This window comes from Onychostruthus taczanowskii, unplaced genomic scaffold, assembly GCF_017590055.1.
Source record: "Onychostruthus taczanowskii isolate IOZ18803 unplaced genomic scaffold, ASM1759005v1 scaffold144, whole genome shotgun sequence".
NCBI lineage: Eukaryota > Metazoa > Chordata > Aves > Passeriformes > Passeridae > Onychostruthus > Onychostruthus taczanowskii.
The window spans coordinates 605531-624154 of record NW_024498619.1 but is presented as its reverse complement, the minus strand read 5'-3'; the positions used below and the strand labels follow the sequence as shown (position 1 = coordinate 624154).

General features: G+C 51.7%; 1 protein-coding gene across 2 annotated transcripts in view; it reads left to right on the top strand.

Moving 5' to 3' along the window:
* NEGR1 (neuronal growth regulator 1) overlaps window positions 1-18624 on the top strand; it is a 189211-nt gene that overhangs the window by 99753 nt on the left and 70834 nt on the right. For both annotated transcript variants that reach the window (XM_041398351.1, XM_041398352.1), the window contains exon 3: window positions 12820-12945. In XM_041398351.1, the coding sequence (XP_041254285.1) occupies window positions 12820-12945 (126 nt within the window). The remainder of the gene's footprint in view (window positions 1-12819; window positions 12946-18624) is intronic.

The window sequence follows — 18624 nt, the reverse complement described above, 5'->3', positions numbered from 1 at the left end:
AAATTTCCCGGAGCAGTTGGGGCTGCCCCTGGATCCCTGGCAGTGCCCAAGGCCAGGCTGGACACTGGGGCTGGAGCACCTGGGACAGTGGCAGTGTTCCTGCCGTGGCAGGGTGGCACTGGGTGGCTCTGAGGTCCCCCCCAGCCCAGCCCGAGTGGGGTGCCGTGGTTCTGGGGTTTGTGTGTGTGCTGGGCTCCCTTTGGGTCACTCTGGGCACCCCAAAGGCTCTCAGGGCTGTCCTGTGGCTCTCTCCTCTGGCTCACACTGAGGAATTCCCGCTGGAGTCACTGTCCAGGGGTGACAAAGCACAAAGTGCAGTTTAACCAGTCCCACCGGGGCTCCTGGCCCTCAGCCTCTGTGTCCAGGGGAATCCTGGCCCCAGCAGTGGCTGGGCCAGCAGAATGTGCTGAGTGGCTTTTAACTTTCCATTACGGTGAGCTGATTGAGATTTTACTTATTTCTTTATTCATTTATTCTTTTCTGGGTGCCGAGGCTGTTGTGCCCCAGCACAGAGAATAGAGATTCTGTTTATTTATTTATAAATTCATTTATTCATTTCTGGGTGCCCAGGCCATGGTGCCCCGGCACAGAGAATTCAGATTTTATTCATTTATTTGTTTGGTTTTTTATTTATTAGTTTATGGATGCTCAGGCCATGGTGCCCTGGCACAGAGAATTGAGAATTTATTTATTTATTTATTTATTCATTTCTGGCTGCCCAGGCCATGGTGCCCCGGCACAGAGAATTGAGAATTTATTTATTTATTTATTCATTCATTAATACATTCATTTATTCATTTCTGGGTGCCCAGGCCATGGTGCCCCAGCACAGAGAATACAGATTTTATTTGCTTATTCATTTATTGTCGAGGCTATGGTGACCCAGTAAAAAGAATAGAGGTTTTATTTATTTAGTTATTTATTTATTAATTCATTCATGTATTAGTTTCTAGGAGCCCAGGCCGTGGTGCCCTGGCACAGAGAACTGAGATTTTATTTAGTTATTTATTTATTAATTTAATAATTTCTGGGTACCCAGGCCATGGTGTCCCGGCACAGAGAATACAGATTTATTTTATTTATTTATTTGTTTATTTATTTATGGGTGCCCAGGCCATGGTGTCGTGGCTCAGAGAATACAGATTATTTTATTTAATTTTAATTTAATTTTATTTTGTTTCTGGGTGCCCCCTGGCACAGCAAAACCCCGGCTGTCACTCTCCCCTCCAATGGACAGAGCTGCTCTGCGGGGACCAGGGCAGGGTCATTAGCTGGACAGGAGCCCCTAATTGGGCAGGGCCATTAGGTGGGTGCTGTGCCCCAAATTGGGCAGGGTCATTAGGTGGGCACTGTGCCCCTAATTGGGCAGGGTCATTAGCTGGGCACTGTGCCCCTAATTGGGCAGGGTCATTAGCTGGGCACTGTGCCCCTAATTGGGCAGGGTTTGCAGTGCTCAGCCCAGCCCCTGGCTGCCAGTGCAGACCCCCCAGATTTGATTTATCCCTGGGTACTGGGGGCCCCAGTAACAGGGTAATTGATACCCGGTAATTGATACCACCCGGTAATTGATATCACCCGGTAATTGATACTACCCGGTAATTAATACCCGGTAATTAATACCCGGTAATTGATACTCTGTAATTGGTACTCGGTAATTGATACCACCCGGTAATTGATACCCTGTAATTGATACCACCCGGTAATTAATACCTGGTAATTAATACCTGGTAATTGATACCTGTAATTGATACCCTGTAATTGATACCACCCGGTAATTAATACCTGGCAATTAATACCCGGAAATTGATACCCTGTAATTGATACCCTGTAATTGATACCACCCGGTAATTAATACCTGGTAATTAATACCCGGTAATTGATACCCTGTAATTGATACCCGGTAATTGATACCACCTGGTAATTGATACCCTGTAATTGAAACCACCTGGTAATTAATACCTGGCAATTAATATCCGGTAATTGATACCTGTAATTGATACCCGGTAATTGATACCACCCTGTAATTGATACCCTGTAATTGATACCACCCGGTAATTAATACCCGGCAATTAATACCCGGTAATTGATACCTGTAATTGATACCCGGTAATTGATATCACCCGGTAATTAATTAATACCCGGTGATTTACGGGGGCAGCGCGCAGGGCCCGTGCCCATTTTCACCCGCAGGGGTTTCTGCTGCGGGGCCGTCCCCGGTGCCCATCCCCGGTGCCCGTCGGGCTGGGTCTGTCACCCCGCGGGACAGCACCTGGACCCAGCGCTGCTATTCCCGGCTGGAGAATTTCCCGGTGCTCAGGGGCCGGTTTCCTCCGGCCGGGTCAGCCCGGCGGAGCCCTGCGGGGATGCTGCTCCCTCTGTGACTCCGCTGTGCCATCACCGGCGGGCCCGGCCGCCACATCCCAACTGAGCGGGATTTACCCGCACGGTAAACGTCCCTCTCCTTGTGAAAGCTCAGAGCCACCCCCAGGGCCTCGGGAAGAACCTGGAGCCCAGCTCGTTCTCCTGCAGAGAAACCAGAGCAGAGTTTGCTGCCTGCAGAGGCATCCCGAGCTGCTGGGCAGGCAGCAATTCACTGCTGACTGCCTGTAGAATATGAATATTAATAACGCCATTAATCCCCATTAATCCCAGCGGTTCCCATGTCGCTGGAATGTCAGGAAGATTAAATCACACCACTCCCCACGCGTTTCCGTGGGATGGGGGCAGCTCTGCAGCAGCTCAGGGGGAGGAATTAATAATGTGGAAAGCAATTCCAGGTTTCAGTGTTAGATAATCATTACTAATTTCTAGGCTTTGTAGTGAGAACAAAAATAAATACTGCATAAATTTGTATGCACTGACTTAATCCAGGGAAGGAAGCAGGCTGTCCTCCCTTGGACTGAGTGGAGGACTGGAACCTTGCTCAGGATGTGTTTGTGTTCAGCACAGAGAGCCACAACCTCATAAACCATCCCATGGCAAGAGGGGCTGAGCGAGCAGCACTCATTTTTAGGGCTGACCCAGCAAAGCCCAGCCTAAATTCCCTGCTGGGGAGGGTCACAGGGCGTGGCAGCCGCATCCCCACGCTGCAGTGCTGCAAACACAGCTGGCCCTGCCTTCCCCTTTCAAAAATCAGACAGCGCCAGACCAGACTGCTGCAGGTGGGTGCACAGCCCGCTCCAAAGATGCTGAAAAACGCCTGTCAGTAACTCCTGTGCAGAGGGAGCCCCAGCCTGGGGGGGCCCTGGCATCCCAGGGGGGCTCAGCGGGGATTGCAGTGCACGGCTGGGGTGAGGTACCACAGAACACACCTGTGCAGCTTGCCAGTGACACCGCAGTGCTTGTGACAGCAGCCTTCAAATCCTTCATCATGGATCTCAGAAGGCTCTGGGGTCCATGGGGTGGAATCCAACAGAGACAGGAGCCTCGGGAGAGATCAAACACACAAGTGAGGGGAAGGAGCAGCTCTTCAGCAGTGAGGGTGGCTGTGCACTGAGCCCGGGCAGCAGCACAGCTCAGGAAAGGGCACACAGCTCTGGAGGGGCACTGCTGGGGCTGGGCAGGTGCTGCCCGCCTCCCGCTGCTGGCTCAGCCCCAGTGGGGAACATTCCACCCCCCAGGGCAGGGAATGCTCACAGGGAATGCTCACAGGGAATTCTCACAGGGAGGAGCAGCTGCTTCACACGGGAAATCACATCAGGGTCCGAGGGGCCGTGGGGAGGGGGGGGGTCCCTTCCCTGTGAGGGGAGGAGAAAGGGACAGGGCAGGTGGTGACATCCAAAGGGAGTTGTGTAACTGAGCTGCAGGTTCACAAAGGGCGTGGCAGCCGCATCCCCACGCTGCAGTGCTGCAAACACAGCTGGCCCTGCAGCTCTCCTGGAGCCCCTCCCTGGATCCTTCTCCTCTCCAGGGGAGCACCCCCAGCTCTCCCAGCCTGGCTCCAGCCCTGCAGCAGCTCCGTGGTGGAATTCCCTGAGGAGCTGGAGTCAGTGGTCCTTGGGGGTCCCTTCCAGCTCCGAATATTCTGTGGGGCTGTGCTCTAGAGAGAGCTGGGGCTGAGAGGAAAGGACCAGGAATTGCTTTTCACATCAGAGCAAAACGCTTAAAATGGGAAGTAAGCAGAGCCATATGGCTGGGATGCAGAGAAGGGGGAGTGATGCAGCCAGAGAACTGTCAAGGGAAATTATTTTAATAACTATCTTGGGAATACGATGTAAATCTGTCATTCAGGCTCGCTGGAGAGAGACTGAACCTGTAGAGTTCTCCAAAAGGAAAAATGCAGAGTTACAAGAAATCATCTCAAATCATTACAGCTCTTTTATTTAGTTCCTGTGACAGCATGAGCAGCAACAGGTATATCACTGTTTACCTGTCATAACCCACTAATATTCTCATTTTGCCTGTAAGGAGCAGTGATGAGGTTTTACCTCTAATTTTCCAGTCTAGAACTCTTTCCTTGGCACTTCTTGTGTGGCAGGAATCCTTCAGTGAAAATCCCTTTGCCCACGTACGTTGGAACTTGTGTTTAAAGGCACATCCCTGTTTGAGTGTACAAATTCCAGCCTTGGGGACAGGGACAGGGCTGGCTGGAGCTGGGCCAGGGGAGGTTTAGGTTGGATTTTAGGGAAAGACTCTTTCCCCAGAGGGTGCTGGGCAGTGCCAGAGCTCCAGGAGCACAGGGTGGGATCACTGGGGTGTCTCTGCAAGCCAGGGCTGGGACTGGTGATCCTTGGGGACCCCTCCAACCCAGGAATTCCACAATTCCCTGGTTTTCTGACTCCAAACTTGCAGAGCCCCTTCAGCAGCCAGCAGCCTGGGTGCAGCTCTTCCTCTGTCTGCGAGGATAAAGGAAGGGAAATGCGAGTTTGTTTTGAATTATTACATTTTATTGCTTTTCTGGCTGAGCAAACAGTGGCGCTCTCGCTGCTGGCTGGAAATCGAACCTTGCAGGATTTAGGTTGTGGCTGGAAAGGGGAACAGTGGGGTTTTAAGGGGATAATGTGTGTGTCCTTATGCAATACCAGCAGCTTTTGACCCCTCCTGGAGGAGCAGGGCAGTGTGCCTGGGGGGTGGGGGCCCAGCAGGAGGGAAGGGCTGGGCTGATTTTGGCAGCCTGGGCAGCGTGGAGGTGTTTGCTGGGATCCCTGTGCTGGGACATTTATGGGTTTTGCTGCTATTCCACTGGCCTCTTTCACTCTGCAGCTCCTCAATCCCAGAGACCTTCGGGAGCCTCCTGGGCCCAGGAGCTTTAGAGATGCCCACACTGGTTTATTCAGATTTATCCAGGCTCTGTTTAAGTGACCAGTGTTCATCCTGCCCCACCCACTGTCCCTTTCTTACCCTGGCTGAACTCGTCTTGTCTTGCCTCAGTGAGGCTGTGAGTCCAGGGGAGCCCTGGTGTTACCAGATCAAACCTTGTATTATTTTAACCTTTGTTTCCACAGTTATGACCATTCCCCTTCAGCCCCATCCATCCTGGCCTTGGGCATTCCAGGGGCAGCCCCAGCTCCTCTGGGCAGTGCCAGTGCCCAGGAAACAATTCACCCTGCGTGCTGATGCTGCAGGGAAAGCCATCCCTGCTTTTGCAGAGCCCTGTCCCAGCCCTGGGTGCTAATGAGCCCAGCAATGGGCCCTGCTCAGCCAGCAATCAGTGCCCAGCTGGGAGGGCTTTGGCTCCAGACACCAGGAGGTTGCTTTTTTTATCGTCATTTTTGCCCTTTAGAACTTTTTGGCTCCATTTCCATGATTAAACAGTTGGCAGAGCTCTGATTGCAGAGTGTTGCTCGCTGAAAGGAGCTTGTGGAGTGTCTGAAAGCTTTTCCAGAGAGTGGGAAAAGCTGAGCTGCACCTCCTGCTCCTCATGCTCTGTGGTCCAGGAGTGTCCCAGTGAGCTGAGGTGCCCAGGAGTGTCCCAGTGAACTGAGGTGCCCAGGAGTGTCCCAGTGGGCAGCTGAGGTGCCCAGGAGTGTCCCAGTGAGCTGAGGTGCCCAGGATTGTCCCAGTGAACTGAGGTGCCCAGGAGTGTCCCAGTGGACAGCTGAGGTGCCCAGGATTGTCCCAGTGAGCTGAGGTGCCAGGAGTGTCCCAGTGAGCTGAGGTGCCCAGGATTGTCCCAGTGGGCAGCTGAGGTGCCAGGAGTGTCCCAGTGAGCTGAGGTGCCCAGGAGTGTCCCAGTGGGCAGCTGAGGTGCCCAGGAGTGTCCCAGTGAGCAGCTGAGGTGCCCAGGAGTGTCCCAGTGGACAGCTGAGGTGCCCAGGATTGTCCCAGTGAGCTGAGGTGCCAGGAGTGTCCCAGTGAGCTGAGGTGCCCAGGATTGTCCCAGTGGGCAGCTGAGGTGCCAAGTGTCCCAGTGGACAGCTGAGGTGCCCAGGAGTGTCCCAGTGAGCTGAGGTGCCCAGGATTGTCCCAGTGAACTGAGGTGCCCAGGAGTGTCCCAGTGGACAGCTGAGGTGCCCAGGATTGTCCCAGTGAGCTGAGGTGCCAGGAGTGTCCCAGTGAGCTGAGGTGCCCAGGATTGTCCCAGTGGGCAGCTGAGGTGCCAGGAGTGTCCCAGTGAGCTGAGGTGCCCAGGAGTGTCCCAGTGGGCAGCTGAGGTGCCCAGGAGTGTCCCAGTGAGCTGAGGTGCCCAGGAGTGTCCCAATGAGCTGAGGTGCTAGGAGTGTCCCAGTGAGACACTCTCCAGCTGAGGTGCCCTGGCAGGAGCAAAGGTGGAGAGACACAGACTCAGGTCTCACCCCAGTGGCCCAGAATTCCCAAACAGGATTGTTCCTTCTCCACTCACACCCTGACAATGTCCTCAGCTTGGTCCCAGATAAGCTGACCACAGCAAAGAGGTGAAGATAAAGTCCTGGGCACCAATGGTCCCCACGAATTGACAGAGATGAGGTTACTGCCAGGGGTATCAAAGAGGGAACAGATTCCTCCCAAACTCAGGAAGTGCCACTTTTGTGAGACCTTTTGTCACGCCTCGGCGCTGACAGCAATTGGAAATAAATGAAGGCTGGAGATGAAACCATTTCTCTTCCCAGCCCACCCATCATTTATTTCCTCAGCCCCACTTTGCCAAAGCTGCTGTGTTTGAGACAAATTGTGTTTAATTAGGAGGAGGTGGAGACCTTTAGGCAACGCTCTTCAATCAAAGTGCCTTGAGGAACTAATCATGGAAATGCAAAAGCAAAAGGGTTGGGAGCTGTCCCCGCTGGTGACTGATTGTCAGAGGGGAGGGCTGGTGCCAGCACAGGCTGGGGGCTCAAAAGCTCTCCTGATTTAAAACCTGTGCTCAACACACTCTGGAAATGCTGTTTGTGGTGGGGGCATTTCACTGCTCTGTAAATATTGAGCTCATCTGAGTATGAAATGAAAAAAATATAAAAAGTATGAAAACCAGAGCAATTTTCAGTATTGATAAAAAATGTTACTACCCTAAAAAGCACAATTATCTTTCTTTATGATCGATACTTAGGATGCAAGATGCTCAACTACACAAAGGAGTTTGCTGGAAATCATTCTTGGAGATGTTTAGGGTTGGTTTTAGTTTAAAATCAGGGATTTGGGGTGTGGCATTCAGTGTTCAGAGGATCAGAGTAATTTCCAGGGCTGAGGGTGGAAACAGTGCCTGGGTTTGCCAGGCAGGTGGAGGATTTATTTCACCAGGGCTGGAGGGACAGGACCCAGGGAATGGCTCCCACTGCCAGAGGGCAGGGATGGATGGGATACTGGGAATGAGGAATTGTTCCTGGCAGGGCGGGCAGGGACTCGGATGGAATTCCCAGAGCAGCTGTGGCTGCCCCTGGATCCCTGGCACTGCCCAAGGCCAGGCTGGACACTGGGGCTGGAGCAGCTGGGACAGTGGCCGTGTCCCTGCCATGGCAGGGGTGGCCCTGGGTGGGATTTGAGGTCCTTCACACCCAAACCAGGCTGGGATTTCATCACAGAAATAATTTGGAAACCTTGGTGAAATCTGGGCAGGTTTCACCCCTGAAGCAGTTCAGTTTCTGGGAGCATTCCAAGCAGCTCCTCGATGGCAATTCTGGATTTTGCAGCCCAGGACCTTCACCTGGCAGAGTGAGCCTTGCACAGTGCAGCTTTTAGGGGGAATCTCTGCAGTCCTGACATTTTGAACCATTTTAACCGTATTTAACTATTCCATTGCAACCTGCATTGGGTTTGGTTTTTTCCTCAAATCTTTCCTTTGATTACATGTTGTGTTTTCCCCTTTTCTCCCCCCTCAAAATGATGGTTGGGCATGATGTTCTTAGAGCTCTTTTCCAGCCTTAATGATTCCACAACTCCATGGTTTGGCTCTTCTGGCTGTGTGTGGTTTTCCAGGCACAAGTTGCTTCATCCTTCTGATTACAGTGGGAAGAACAGGAGAAGGAAAGAATGGGAATTTGGGGTTTTCCTGCCAGGCTGAAATTCCTGAGCCCGTGAGGCAGAGAGGGGGGTTTGGGGCAGGGAAGGCTGAGGATTCTCAGCGAGAGTGCAGCTTAATCACCCTCATAAGCACATCTTAATTTTTCGATGGATTTCTCATAAAAACCAATTATTATGCCAATTATAAAAAGAAGAGCAAGAATCTGTTTCCTGTGTCCTGGCAGTGATTTCCAGCTATTCCCCACGCTGATGAAATCAATTTTATCCTGTCCCTGAGAGGAACCCAGGGCTCCCCTGCTCTTCCAGCCCCTCCAGCAGGCAGCTCAGCCCAGGAGGGTCCCCAGGGTGTCAGGGCAGCCCTGGGGGCTCAGGAGGGAGGGGACAGCCACCCCCACGGCCGGGGCAGCTCCTGCTGCTGCCAGGGGGGTGCTGCTGCAGGGAAGTGTGGAATTCCTTGTGGAGTTCACTGTGGAATCCCTCGTGGAATTCATTGTGGAATTCATCGTGGAATTCACTGTGGAATTCATTGTGGAATTCATTGTGGAATCGCTTGTGGAATTGTGGAATTCATTGTGGAATTCACTGTGGAATTCACTGTGGAATTCCTTTGTGGAATTCACTGTGGAATTCATTGTGGAATCCCTTGTGGAATTGTGGAATTCATTGTGGAGTCCCTTGTGGATTTCATTGTGGAATTCCTTGTGGAATTGTGGAATTCATTGTGGAATCTCTTGTGGATTTCATTGTGGAATTCCTTGTGGAATCCCTTGTGGAATTGTGGAATTCATTGTGGAATCTCTTGTGGATTTCATTGTGGAATTCCTTGTGGAATCCCTTGTGGAATTGTGGAATTCATTGTGGAATTCCTTGTGGAATTCCTTGTGGAATCCCTTTGTGGAATCCCTTGTGGAAATCATTGTGGAATTCCTTGTGGAATCCCTTGTGGAATTGTGGAATTCATTGTGGAATCCCTTGTGGATTTCCTTGTGGAATTCCTTGTGGAATCCCTTGTGGAATTGTGGAATCCCTTGTGGAATTCATTGTGGATTTCATTGTGGAATTCCTTGTGGAATTCACTGTAGAATTCATTGTGGAATTCCTTGTGGAATCCCTTGTGGACTTGTGGAATTCATTGTGGAATTCCTTGTGGAATTCCTTGTGGAATCCCTTTGTGGAATCCCTTGTGGAATTCTGGAATTCATTGTGGAATCCCTTAATTCACTGTAGAATTCATTGTGGAATTCCTTGTGGAATCCCTTGTGGACTTGTGGAGCTCATCGTGGCATTCACCGTGGAACCCCCTGTGGAACTGTGGGGGCTGTCAGCCCAGCCAGGACCTCCTGAGTCACACCCCTGACAAACAACTCCAACCCAAGACACTGGGCTGCATTTAGCATTTAGCATTTAGCATTTAGCAAGGGCTCTCCACCTGCTTGAATCCTGCAAATCCTGGGACCAGGTGAGCTCAGGTCCCTCCTGAGCATCTTTCCCCACGGCTGAACATCCCTGGTTCCCTCAGTCTTCCCCCTGCAGCTGCTCCCCAGGCCTGTGGTCACACATCCTGTCCAAAAAGGGAAGGTTCAAATTAAAAACATTGTGCAAAAAGGGAAGGGTTTACTTTAAAACATTAAGTTCATGTTTTAATTTAACATTAAAAAAGAAAAAAACAGATGACTGCAAAGCACTTTCCATGTTGGACCCCTGCACCAAATTTACTTGGGAGTAATTTTTAATTTTTAATTCCTCTTTCCTCCTTGTTTATTATCTCATTTCTCTGGCCTTCCCTTAATCCATTTTCTGAATAAATGTTTATTTGCTGCTTTATTTAATTTTTCCCCTGACCTTCACAGCTCCACGTGATCTGGGTGGGAGGCATGAGCTGCTGAAGTGGGGAGCAGCTCTGTGATGGGTTTAATGTGCACTCCAGGCTCAGCAGAGCAGATTTTAAATGCCAAATCTGCTCCTAGATCAGAGTCTTTAGAGGTGTGGGAAGAAATACGGATGCAAAACAAACATTTTTTTAATTCCTAATAAATATTAACATTCCATTGTGATGCTGCACATATATTTGAGACATAATTAATAAATTCCACAGATTTTAGTGATCTGAATGTAATGATCCCTATCAGCCAGTAAATAGCAGAAAAATTAGCAGCATACTGATACCGCAGAAATTCTGATTTGTCTCAAACTGTGAGGCTCCAGAAATGCAGTGGGAGCCAATTTCTGTCCCTGGCAGGACGATGTTCCTGGGAAATCAGTGCCAGCAATAACATCCACGGTTTGCCATGAGCCCCAGATCAGACTGTATCACTTCTGTCATTTGACAGGATTACACTGTGCAGCTCTCTGCTTATTTGGGGGTTATTTTAATTAATGGACCTCGCAGATTCATTTCTTTTCTAATTCTATTTTGGAAATGCATCAGTGCTGTGACCTGCTCAGTGTCATTGTAACGAAACTTACAGACATCTTCAACAAGGTTTGATTTAATTTCCTCACTGTAAAGCCCGGATTAAAGGAGAGCCCAGTCAATTAGGAGTGGAACAAAGCTCGTCCTTAAGAGGAAATCACCTAATCTGCACTCTGTAAGTTTGGAAAATTCTCCACCTTCTACCATGTCACAGCTCCAATCTCCCCTCAGAAAGACTGGAAAGTTCCTGGTGGGAAGCCCCAAAATGCAACAAAAGCCTGCACATTTCTTGTGGGTCAGATCTGCGTGGCTTCAGCACAACCTGGGGAGGGTTTGTGCCCCTCTGAGAGCCGGTGCAGGGCTGGAGCCCCTCTGGAGCCAGGCTGGGAGAGCTGGGGGTGCTCACCTGGAGAGGAGAAGGATCCAGGGAGAGCTCAGAGCCCCTGGCAGGGCCTGGAGGGGCTCCAGGAGAGCTGGAGAGGGACTGGGGACAAGGCATGCAGGGACAGGACACAGGGAATGGCTCCCACTGCCAGAGGGCAGGGATGGATGGAACATTGGGAATTAAGAATTGTTCCCTGGTAGGATGGGTAGGGACTGGGATGGAATTCCCAGAGCAGCTGTGGCTGCCCCTGGATCCCTGGCAGTGCCCAAGGCTGGACACTGGGGCTGGAGCAGCTGGGGCAGTGGCAGTGTCCCTGCCATGGAACAGTGGAGTGAAATGGGATTTAAGATCCCTTCCAGCCCAAACCAGGCTGGTGTTGCCCAGTTCCAGCTGCTGGATGCAGTGCTGCCAGCTGGGATTGGGCTCTGCCATCCCAAGGCTCCAAACAGCTGCAGGAGGAGAGCTGATGGTGTTGGTTCCTCCTTTGGGTGTTCAACGCTGGGATTCACAGGAAGGAGCACAACGAACGTTTGCAGGAGCAAATTCCCCCTGTGTGCCCAAAGCTGCAGTCCTGCTGTGCCAGCCCTGGGCACCCCGTCAGGGAAGGTGTGACATGGAAGGAGCTGCTCAGGATCCCTCAGTGGGGCTCAGGAATGTTCTGGAAGGTGTTTTGCTGACTCCAGCTCCAGCCAGAGCTGCAGGAGCAGTGGCACAGGTGGGCTGGACACTAATTCCAGCCCGGAGGAAAGGGGCAGTGGAGCTGCTGAGAGCAGCATCTCCTCTCCCCCTGTGCCTCCTTAGGGAATTGGGAAAAACATCAAATCAGCACTGGGAGCTGGGGATGCAGCCCAAAATCCCAAGTCCTGAAGGTGTTTGTGATTCTGGGGCAGGGGAAGCGGGGTCAGCCCTGCCCACGCCTCTCCCTGAGGACAGAGTTTCTCTGCTAATTAGAAATACTCCCCACAGACTTTCGGTGGCTTTGCTCACACGTGCAGAGGCACGAGCACCGGGAACGAGAATCCCCAGCTTGCTGAAGTCTGTCTGACCCCAGCTCCTTCCAGTGTGTGCTCAGGAAAGGAGCAGCAGGAGGGGAGATGCCACAGCGCCCAGCTGGGCTGTGCCCAGGGCAGCTCTGCCCTCCAGCCCCGAGGGCAGTACAGGCACAGCCACGGGCTCAGCCAGGGCACTGGGGCAAAAGCAGGGAGAGAAAAGCCCCAGCTGGACAGGCACTTGGGTTAGGGGAATGGACGAGCCCCAGAGCAAGAGGAAACAGTAAAATAAACGTGTTTTAGTCCTCTCTGCGAGCAGCTCGGCTTCTCCAGGTGCACGCGGAGTGGCTGGAACAGCACCGTTAATTTTTAAAAGTACCAGAAAAACCCAATTTTGGCTTCTCTGCGAACTGCCAGGAGCGAGCTCAGCCTTCCCTGCAGCAGGAGCATCCACCTTCCAGGAGCTCTCCCGCAGCTCCTGGAAATCCACAGGAAATTGCTGGTTGTGGGTTTGGAAGCCAGGGCTGAGCCCCTGGGCTGCGATGGAGGGGGCTGTGCTGCCCTGAAGGAGGGTCTGCAGTGTCCCTTGGGCCCCCGTGTGTGTTGTGTCCCTGCTGGTGGCCCCGAGCCCCCTGACATCCCTGTCCCTGTCGTTGCAGTCTCTCCCAAGATATTCCGGATCTCCAGCGACATCGTGGTGAACGAGGGCAGCAACGTCACCCTGGTGTGCCTGGCCACGGGCAAACCCGAGCCCTCCATCTCCTGGAGACACATCTCCCCCTCTGGTGAGTGCCTGGGCAGGGGCACAGGGACAGCAGCTGTGCCCAGCCAGGCTCTGGGCAGCAGGGCTGGGGCAGCAGGGCTGGCATGGGCCTTGGGGGGCTCCTGGGACACCTCTGGGCAGGGATACAGGAGAAAAGGGGGATTTATTAAAAGGCCTCAAAGGATACACCTGGGCAGGGCTACAGGAGAAAAGGGGGATTTATTAAAAGGCTTCAAAGGATACACCTGGGCAGGGCTACAGGAGAAAAGGGGGGATTTATTAAAAGGCTTCAAAGGATACACCTAGACAGGGCTACAGCAGAAAAGTGGGATTTATTAAAAGGCCTCAAAGGATACACCTGGGCAGGGCTACAGGAGAAAAGGGGGATTTATTAAAAGGCTTCAAAGGATACACCTGGGCAGGGCTACAGGAGAAAAGGGGGGATTTATTAAAAGGCTTCAAAGGATACACCTAGACAGGGCTACAGCAGAAAAGTGGGATTTATTAAAAGGCCTCAAAGGATACACCTGGGCAGGGCTACAGGAGAAAAGGGGGATTTATTAAAAGGCTTCAAAGGATACACCTGGGCAGGGCTACAGGAGAAAAGGGGGATTTATTAAAAGGCTTCAAAGGATACACCTGGGCAGGGCTACAGGAGAAAAGGGGGGTTTATTAAAAAGCCTCAAAGGATACACCTGGGCAGTGCAAGAGCCCAAGATGTACAATAGGTCAGGAGTTTTCACCCTTTTGTCAGTTTTGGTCCATTTCCATATTGGGGTTCATTGCCCAATTCCAGCCCCAGGTTCTGCAGTCCCACCCTCCAGGGTTGCTCTCCTCCATTCACTGTTTTTGCACTTTTTGGGCTGAAGCTGCAGCGCTGTCCTTGGTTCTGGGCTGGAAAAGGATTGTTCTGTGTGCCTGAGCTGTGAGGAGAGCTGCTGACATTTACATGAAGTGCAGAGTTGTACACCAATGCAGTGCAGAGTCTGGGAAATATCAATGCTAAAACTTGAGGCATCACCATAACACAGGAATGAGGGCAGAGCACCCTGAATGTGGACCTGTGTCCTTACAGGTGTTGTAATCACAGTCAGGGATCAAACAATTCCAGGTAAAATCCCAGCTAGGATGAAATGAGGAGCACACGGGGCTCCCTAGGAATGGGAAACATGAGTTAAACAAGGAACAGGGCATGCAGTTGGTTTAGTTTACTGTCATTTCTTCTGCTGTTGCAGGTGGGGTTTTTGGGGTGTCAGGGTTGGGATCTATGATCCTGGTGGGTCCCTCCCTCGGGATATTCCAGCATTCCACACCACTGAACCATTACTCCACGATACAGTTTATCAGAATGGTTTTGCTGAATGAAATAAATGATGTGCATGAAAAATTGTGAACAAAATGGCAACTGAAAGCGTTCCTGCTGTTTGATATTTCCATGTCTCCCTCTGGCTCCTCATAGCACTCTGAAAGGAAAGGTTTTGGCTGATGTCAGGGCCACTGCAGCTGCTCCCTGTGAGCAAAGCAGGGGCTCTGGGGAGATCCCTGCTCTGGAAATGAGGATTTTGTTCTCCCCAGCTCTGTCCCAGGCAGGACTGGCACTGCCTCTGTCACTGGGGCTCTGCAGTCAGAGCTGGCTTTGCAGTGAGGGATTGCTCTGCTCCCCCAGCCTGTGTAAAATCCGTGTAATTACAGGCAAGGGTTCCGTGGGCTGCACAGCCTCTCATCATCCTGAGGAACAGTTGGCTCTACAAAGCAAGATCTGGGAAAAAACCCTCACTTTTGACCTTTAGAACAATGACAATGAATTCGGCTTGAAGTGTCCATCAAGGGACTAGAGGAAAAATTCAGTTGTAGCAGAAAATGGATTTTAACTAAATGTCAAATGAAATTTTATTGGAAGCCCTGGCGATACTTTGGATTAATGGCTTAAAGCATTTGAGTGGCTGCAGAAAGGAGCTGGGGTGATGTTCCTGGAGAGGGAGGAGGAGAAAAGGAGAATTGTTGCACTCAGGCTGCAGCAGGGGCTGGGGGGGAGGCAGAGCATCCTCATCTGGAGCTCAGGCAAAAGGAAGAGGTGGCACCTGGGGACACGGCTGGATCCGGGGGCTCAGAGGGGCTTCCCAACCCTAATGAAACTGGGAATTAAAGCAGGGAGCCAGAAGGGCTTTCAGTGACCCCCCCCGGATGTGCTGCTTGCTCCAAGCCCCATCCAAGCCCAGCCTGCACACTTCCATCCCGGTGGGTGTCCCTGGGGAGTCACAGACACAGCTGGGTGTGCAGAGGAGAGCACAGGCTCCAAAGGGCTCCTGCTCAGCACTCCTGCCAGGTGAGGTGATGGGAGCAAGCCCGGGGCTGGCAGGGGCTGCTCTGTGCCCCAGAGGCAGCAAGAAGGTCCCGTGTCATACAGGAACATTCACTCCCAGGCGGTTTTAATGGAAATTAAAGCAAACCATCTTTTGGGGTCAAACTTCTTCGCTGTTCTTACCCAACAGTCTCTTTAACGTGTGGTGCCCTTCCCAGCACAGCCTGGCTCCATCCAGCCCCCGTGCCCTGGTTGGTATTCTGCCTGCAGCCCTCACCTCCCTCCTGCCTCCGCTCATCTGCGCTTGCTAATTCCTGCCCGTTCTGCCTGTAATTCCCAGCGGCACTAATGAGGCTCCCAGGCAGGCAGCGCTTCTCCCATCCAGCACTAAATTATATTAACCAAGCATATTTAGAATATTCTCAAATTGTTTGTCGAAGCTGCTGCTAAAAGATAAGGAACTGAAATCTCTGAATACAAATGACTCAATGTAGACTAATTCCAGGATATGATCATGATTTACATCAACGCAGCCTCGACTCGCATGAGGTCGGATTCAATTTTTCTGAACAAGAGATAAATTGAACCTTTCATAGGAATAAAAATAAAATGCATTTCAAGGTGATTTTTAAACTTAGTCCGTAAATTATTGGCCTGGAATCTTTATTGTGCATGTTTAACTTGCAGTCATTATGTAAATGCTCGCATTCTATAAATATTCATTACACAGCCCCATTATGTAAATCCAGCAAATCTCCCCACTCAGCGTAACAGCGTCGGGCTGCGGGTTGTAATCTCCAAATCTGTATTGTTGAAATGTCACCCGAATAAATTGCAGGTATTACTTATTTTGTTCTGACATTTCCCAGCAAAGTGCAGCATCGATAGTTTAGGAATGAAGGCAGAATGTTAAAGGATGAAGTTCTGCCGTGTCCCACCGGTGCTTGGGCAAAGCTCTGCTGGCAGCAGCAGCAACTGGCACTCAGGAGTCTCCTGAGAAACCTTCCTCCTTGCCAAAACTCAGGTGCCGTGCATCAGAATCCTTTTCCACTTTGCTTTTGGCAGAAGTTTCCCGAGGGGAGCTTCCCCCGCTGGGAAGGCACGGGATGCTCAGGGGAGGCAGGGACACACAGGGGCAGGGGGCTGAGGGGAAGGAGGCTCACTGTGGATCCAGCACTGGGATGGAGCTCTTCCCTGCCAGGCCCTGAGTGCCCAGAGCAGCTGGGGCTGCCCCTGCATCCCTGGCAGTGCCCAAGGCCAGGCTGGACACTGGGGCTGGAGCACCTGGGACAGTGGGAGGTGTCCCTGCCCATGGAACAGTGGAGTGAAATGGGATTTAAGATCCCTTCCCAGACCATTCCAGGATGCTGGGATCCCTGGTTATTTCCAGCTTCATATTTTCCAGTTCTTCCCTGCTCTCTTTCCTTTTTGTCACAGTTTTATCTCCATGATGCCCGGTCAGCAATTTTCCCAAAGCAGGAGGATGACTGGATGTAGGGAGAGGCCTGCTTTTGGAGGAGCAGGGCTCCAGAAATTGTGGATAAAGGCAGATTTTCCCACAATCGTGGAATGCAAGGCAGGTCCTTGGCACCTCGGTGTTCATCCTGTCCACCTCTCCTGTTCTGTGAGGGAGAAACAAGGAGGGATTGAGAAAAGCCTCCCTAAATCCCGAGCAGCAGACCCAGCTGGATGTGAGGCAGCTCCTGCAGAGCCTGGCCCCCCTGCCCCGGAGCCACGGCCCGTGGCACAGAGGAGAAGGGCTCTGCTGGAGTGCAAGTGCTTCAAACCTGCATTTCCAGGCTGCAAATCCTCACCTGGCAGGAATTATTATCGGATTTCCAGGGCTTTGCCTGTGTACAGAGGGCGAGCTCTTCAAACGCTCCCTCTCCTGCTTACAGATGGTTTTAAAGCTGCAACTTTTAGAAAGAAGTTTCTGGCTCGTTTCTTTTTTTCCTTGCTGACTCCCAAACAGGGAGCAGATATTTCTGGGGAGGATGCTGCTGCTGTCTCCCCCAGCTCCCCCAGAGCAGAGCAGCCGTGCACCGAGAGGAGCTGCTCTGCCCCTGCCTCCCCTTCCCACAGAGGGGCTGCTCCAGAATCCACCAGCTCTGGGGAGGATCTCAGTGGCAAACTGCACTTTTTGCTGCCTCTGCAGTTCCAGGTTCAGCTGGCAGCCTGGCACTGACCTCCTTCCCCAGGCTGCTTCGGCCCAGGGAGCCCAAACCCAGGGATGCTTTTCTCCTGGCTCAGGAGTCCTGGAATGGTTTGGGTTGGGACCTCGGAGCCCACCCAGTGCCTGCCCTTCCAGCCCTGTCCAGCCTGGGACACTGCCAGGGATCCTGTGGCAGCCCCAGCTCCTGTGGAAGGCTCCTTTGGAGGAAGCTCTGGTCAGCTGGAGGCATGGATGAGCAACGTTCCCTGGAAAACACCCAAACCTGCATTCCCTGGGACGTGGGATGGCTCAGGAGGGCCCAGGCTGCTCCATCAGCCCTCCCTGAGAGCAGTGACATTCTTGTGGCACTGCTGGTGGCCTGGCTGGGTCCGTCCTTCCCGCAGCTCTCAGGGAGCTGAGGGTTTTTATGAGTATTTGATAGGGATTGAACGGCCCGCTGGTTATCCTGGGGGATTGTTCAGCTGATGAAGGCATGGCTGGTCATTAAATCAATGGTCCCTGCTATCAAACACGGGGATTAATTAACAGTTTGAAGACAGCAGAGCACCCCATGGACACGGCTGGGTGGGATTCCTCCCTTTGCCTTTGGATCAGCAATAAAATCACTCCCAAAATGACCTCCCGAGCCACAGCTCTGCGTGAAAAAGGCCACGTCCTCTGGGTTCACTTATGGGAATTTTGGCCTTTTCTTTTTAACAGGGCTTGTAGGTACCAGCCTTGGGAGGTTTGGAATCAGGATTAATGAAGTGACATCCAGTGCCAGGAGCCATTGCTCTGAGTGAGGTGACATTACCCTGCAGCTGGGGCTTCCTGAGGGACACTCCTCTGAAAGGGCCATTTTTACCAGGAACATTTCAGAAGTCTGAGCATCCCTTCAGGAACGATTAAAGGCATTCCTAGAAATCCTCAGGCCTTCTTAAAATCCTTGAAAAATTCTCTTTATTTGTCAGGAGAAGAATACTCCAGCTAAGATGGTCAAATAATTGGGGCTTTGTGAAGGAACTGAGGGACAAGAGTGAGATGAAAATCTTAGTGAGACACAAACTAAAACTGCCCAAAAGCGTTGCACAGAAACGAGCAGGATCTTTTCCTTTTTGACAATTTTGTGATAAATGGGAAGCATTTCTTACTTTTCAATAAAAGTAGATGAGCCCATTAATAACTCATAGAATGCAATGAAAATGAGAGTTTTAATGCAGGCTGAGCTTATTCCCACAGATATCAGT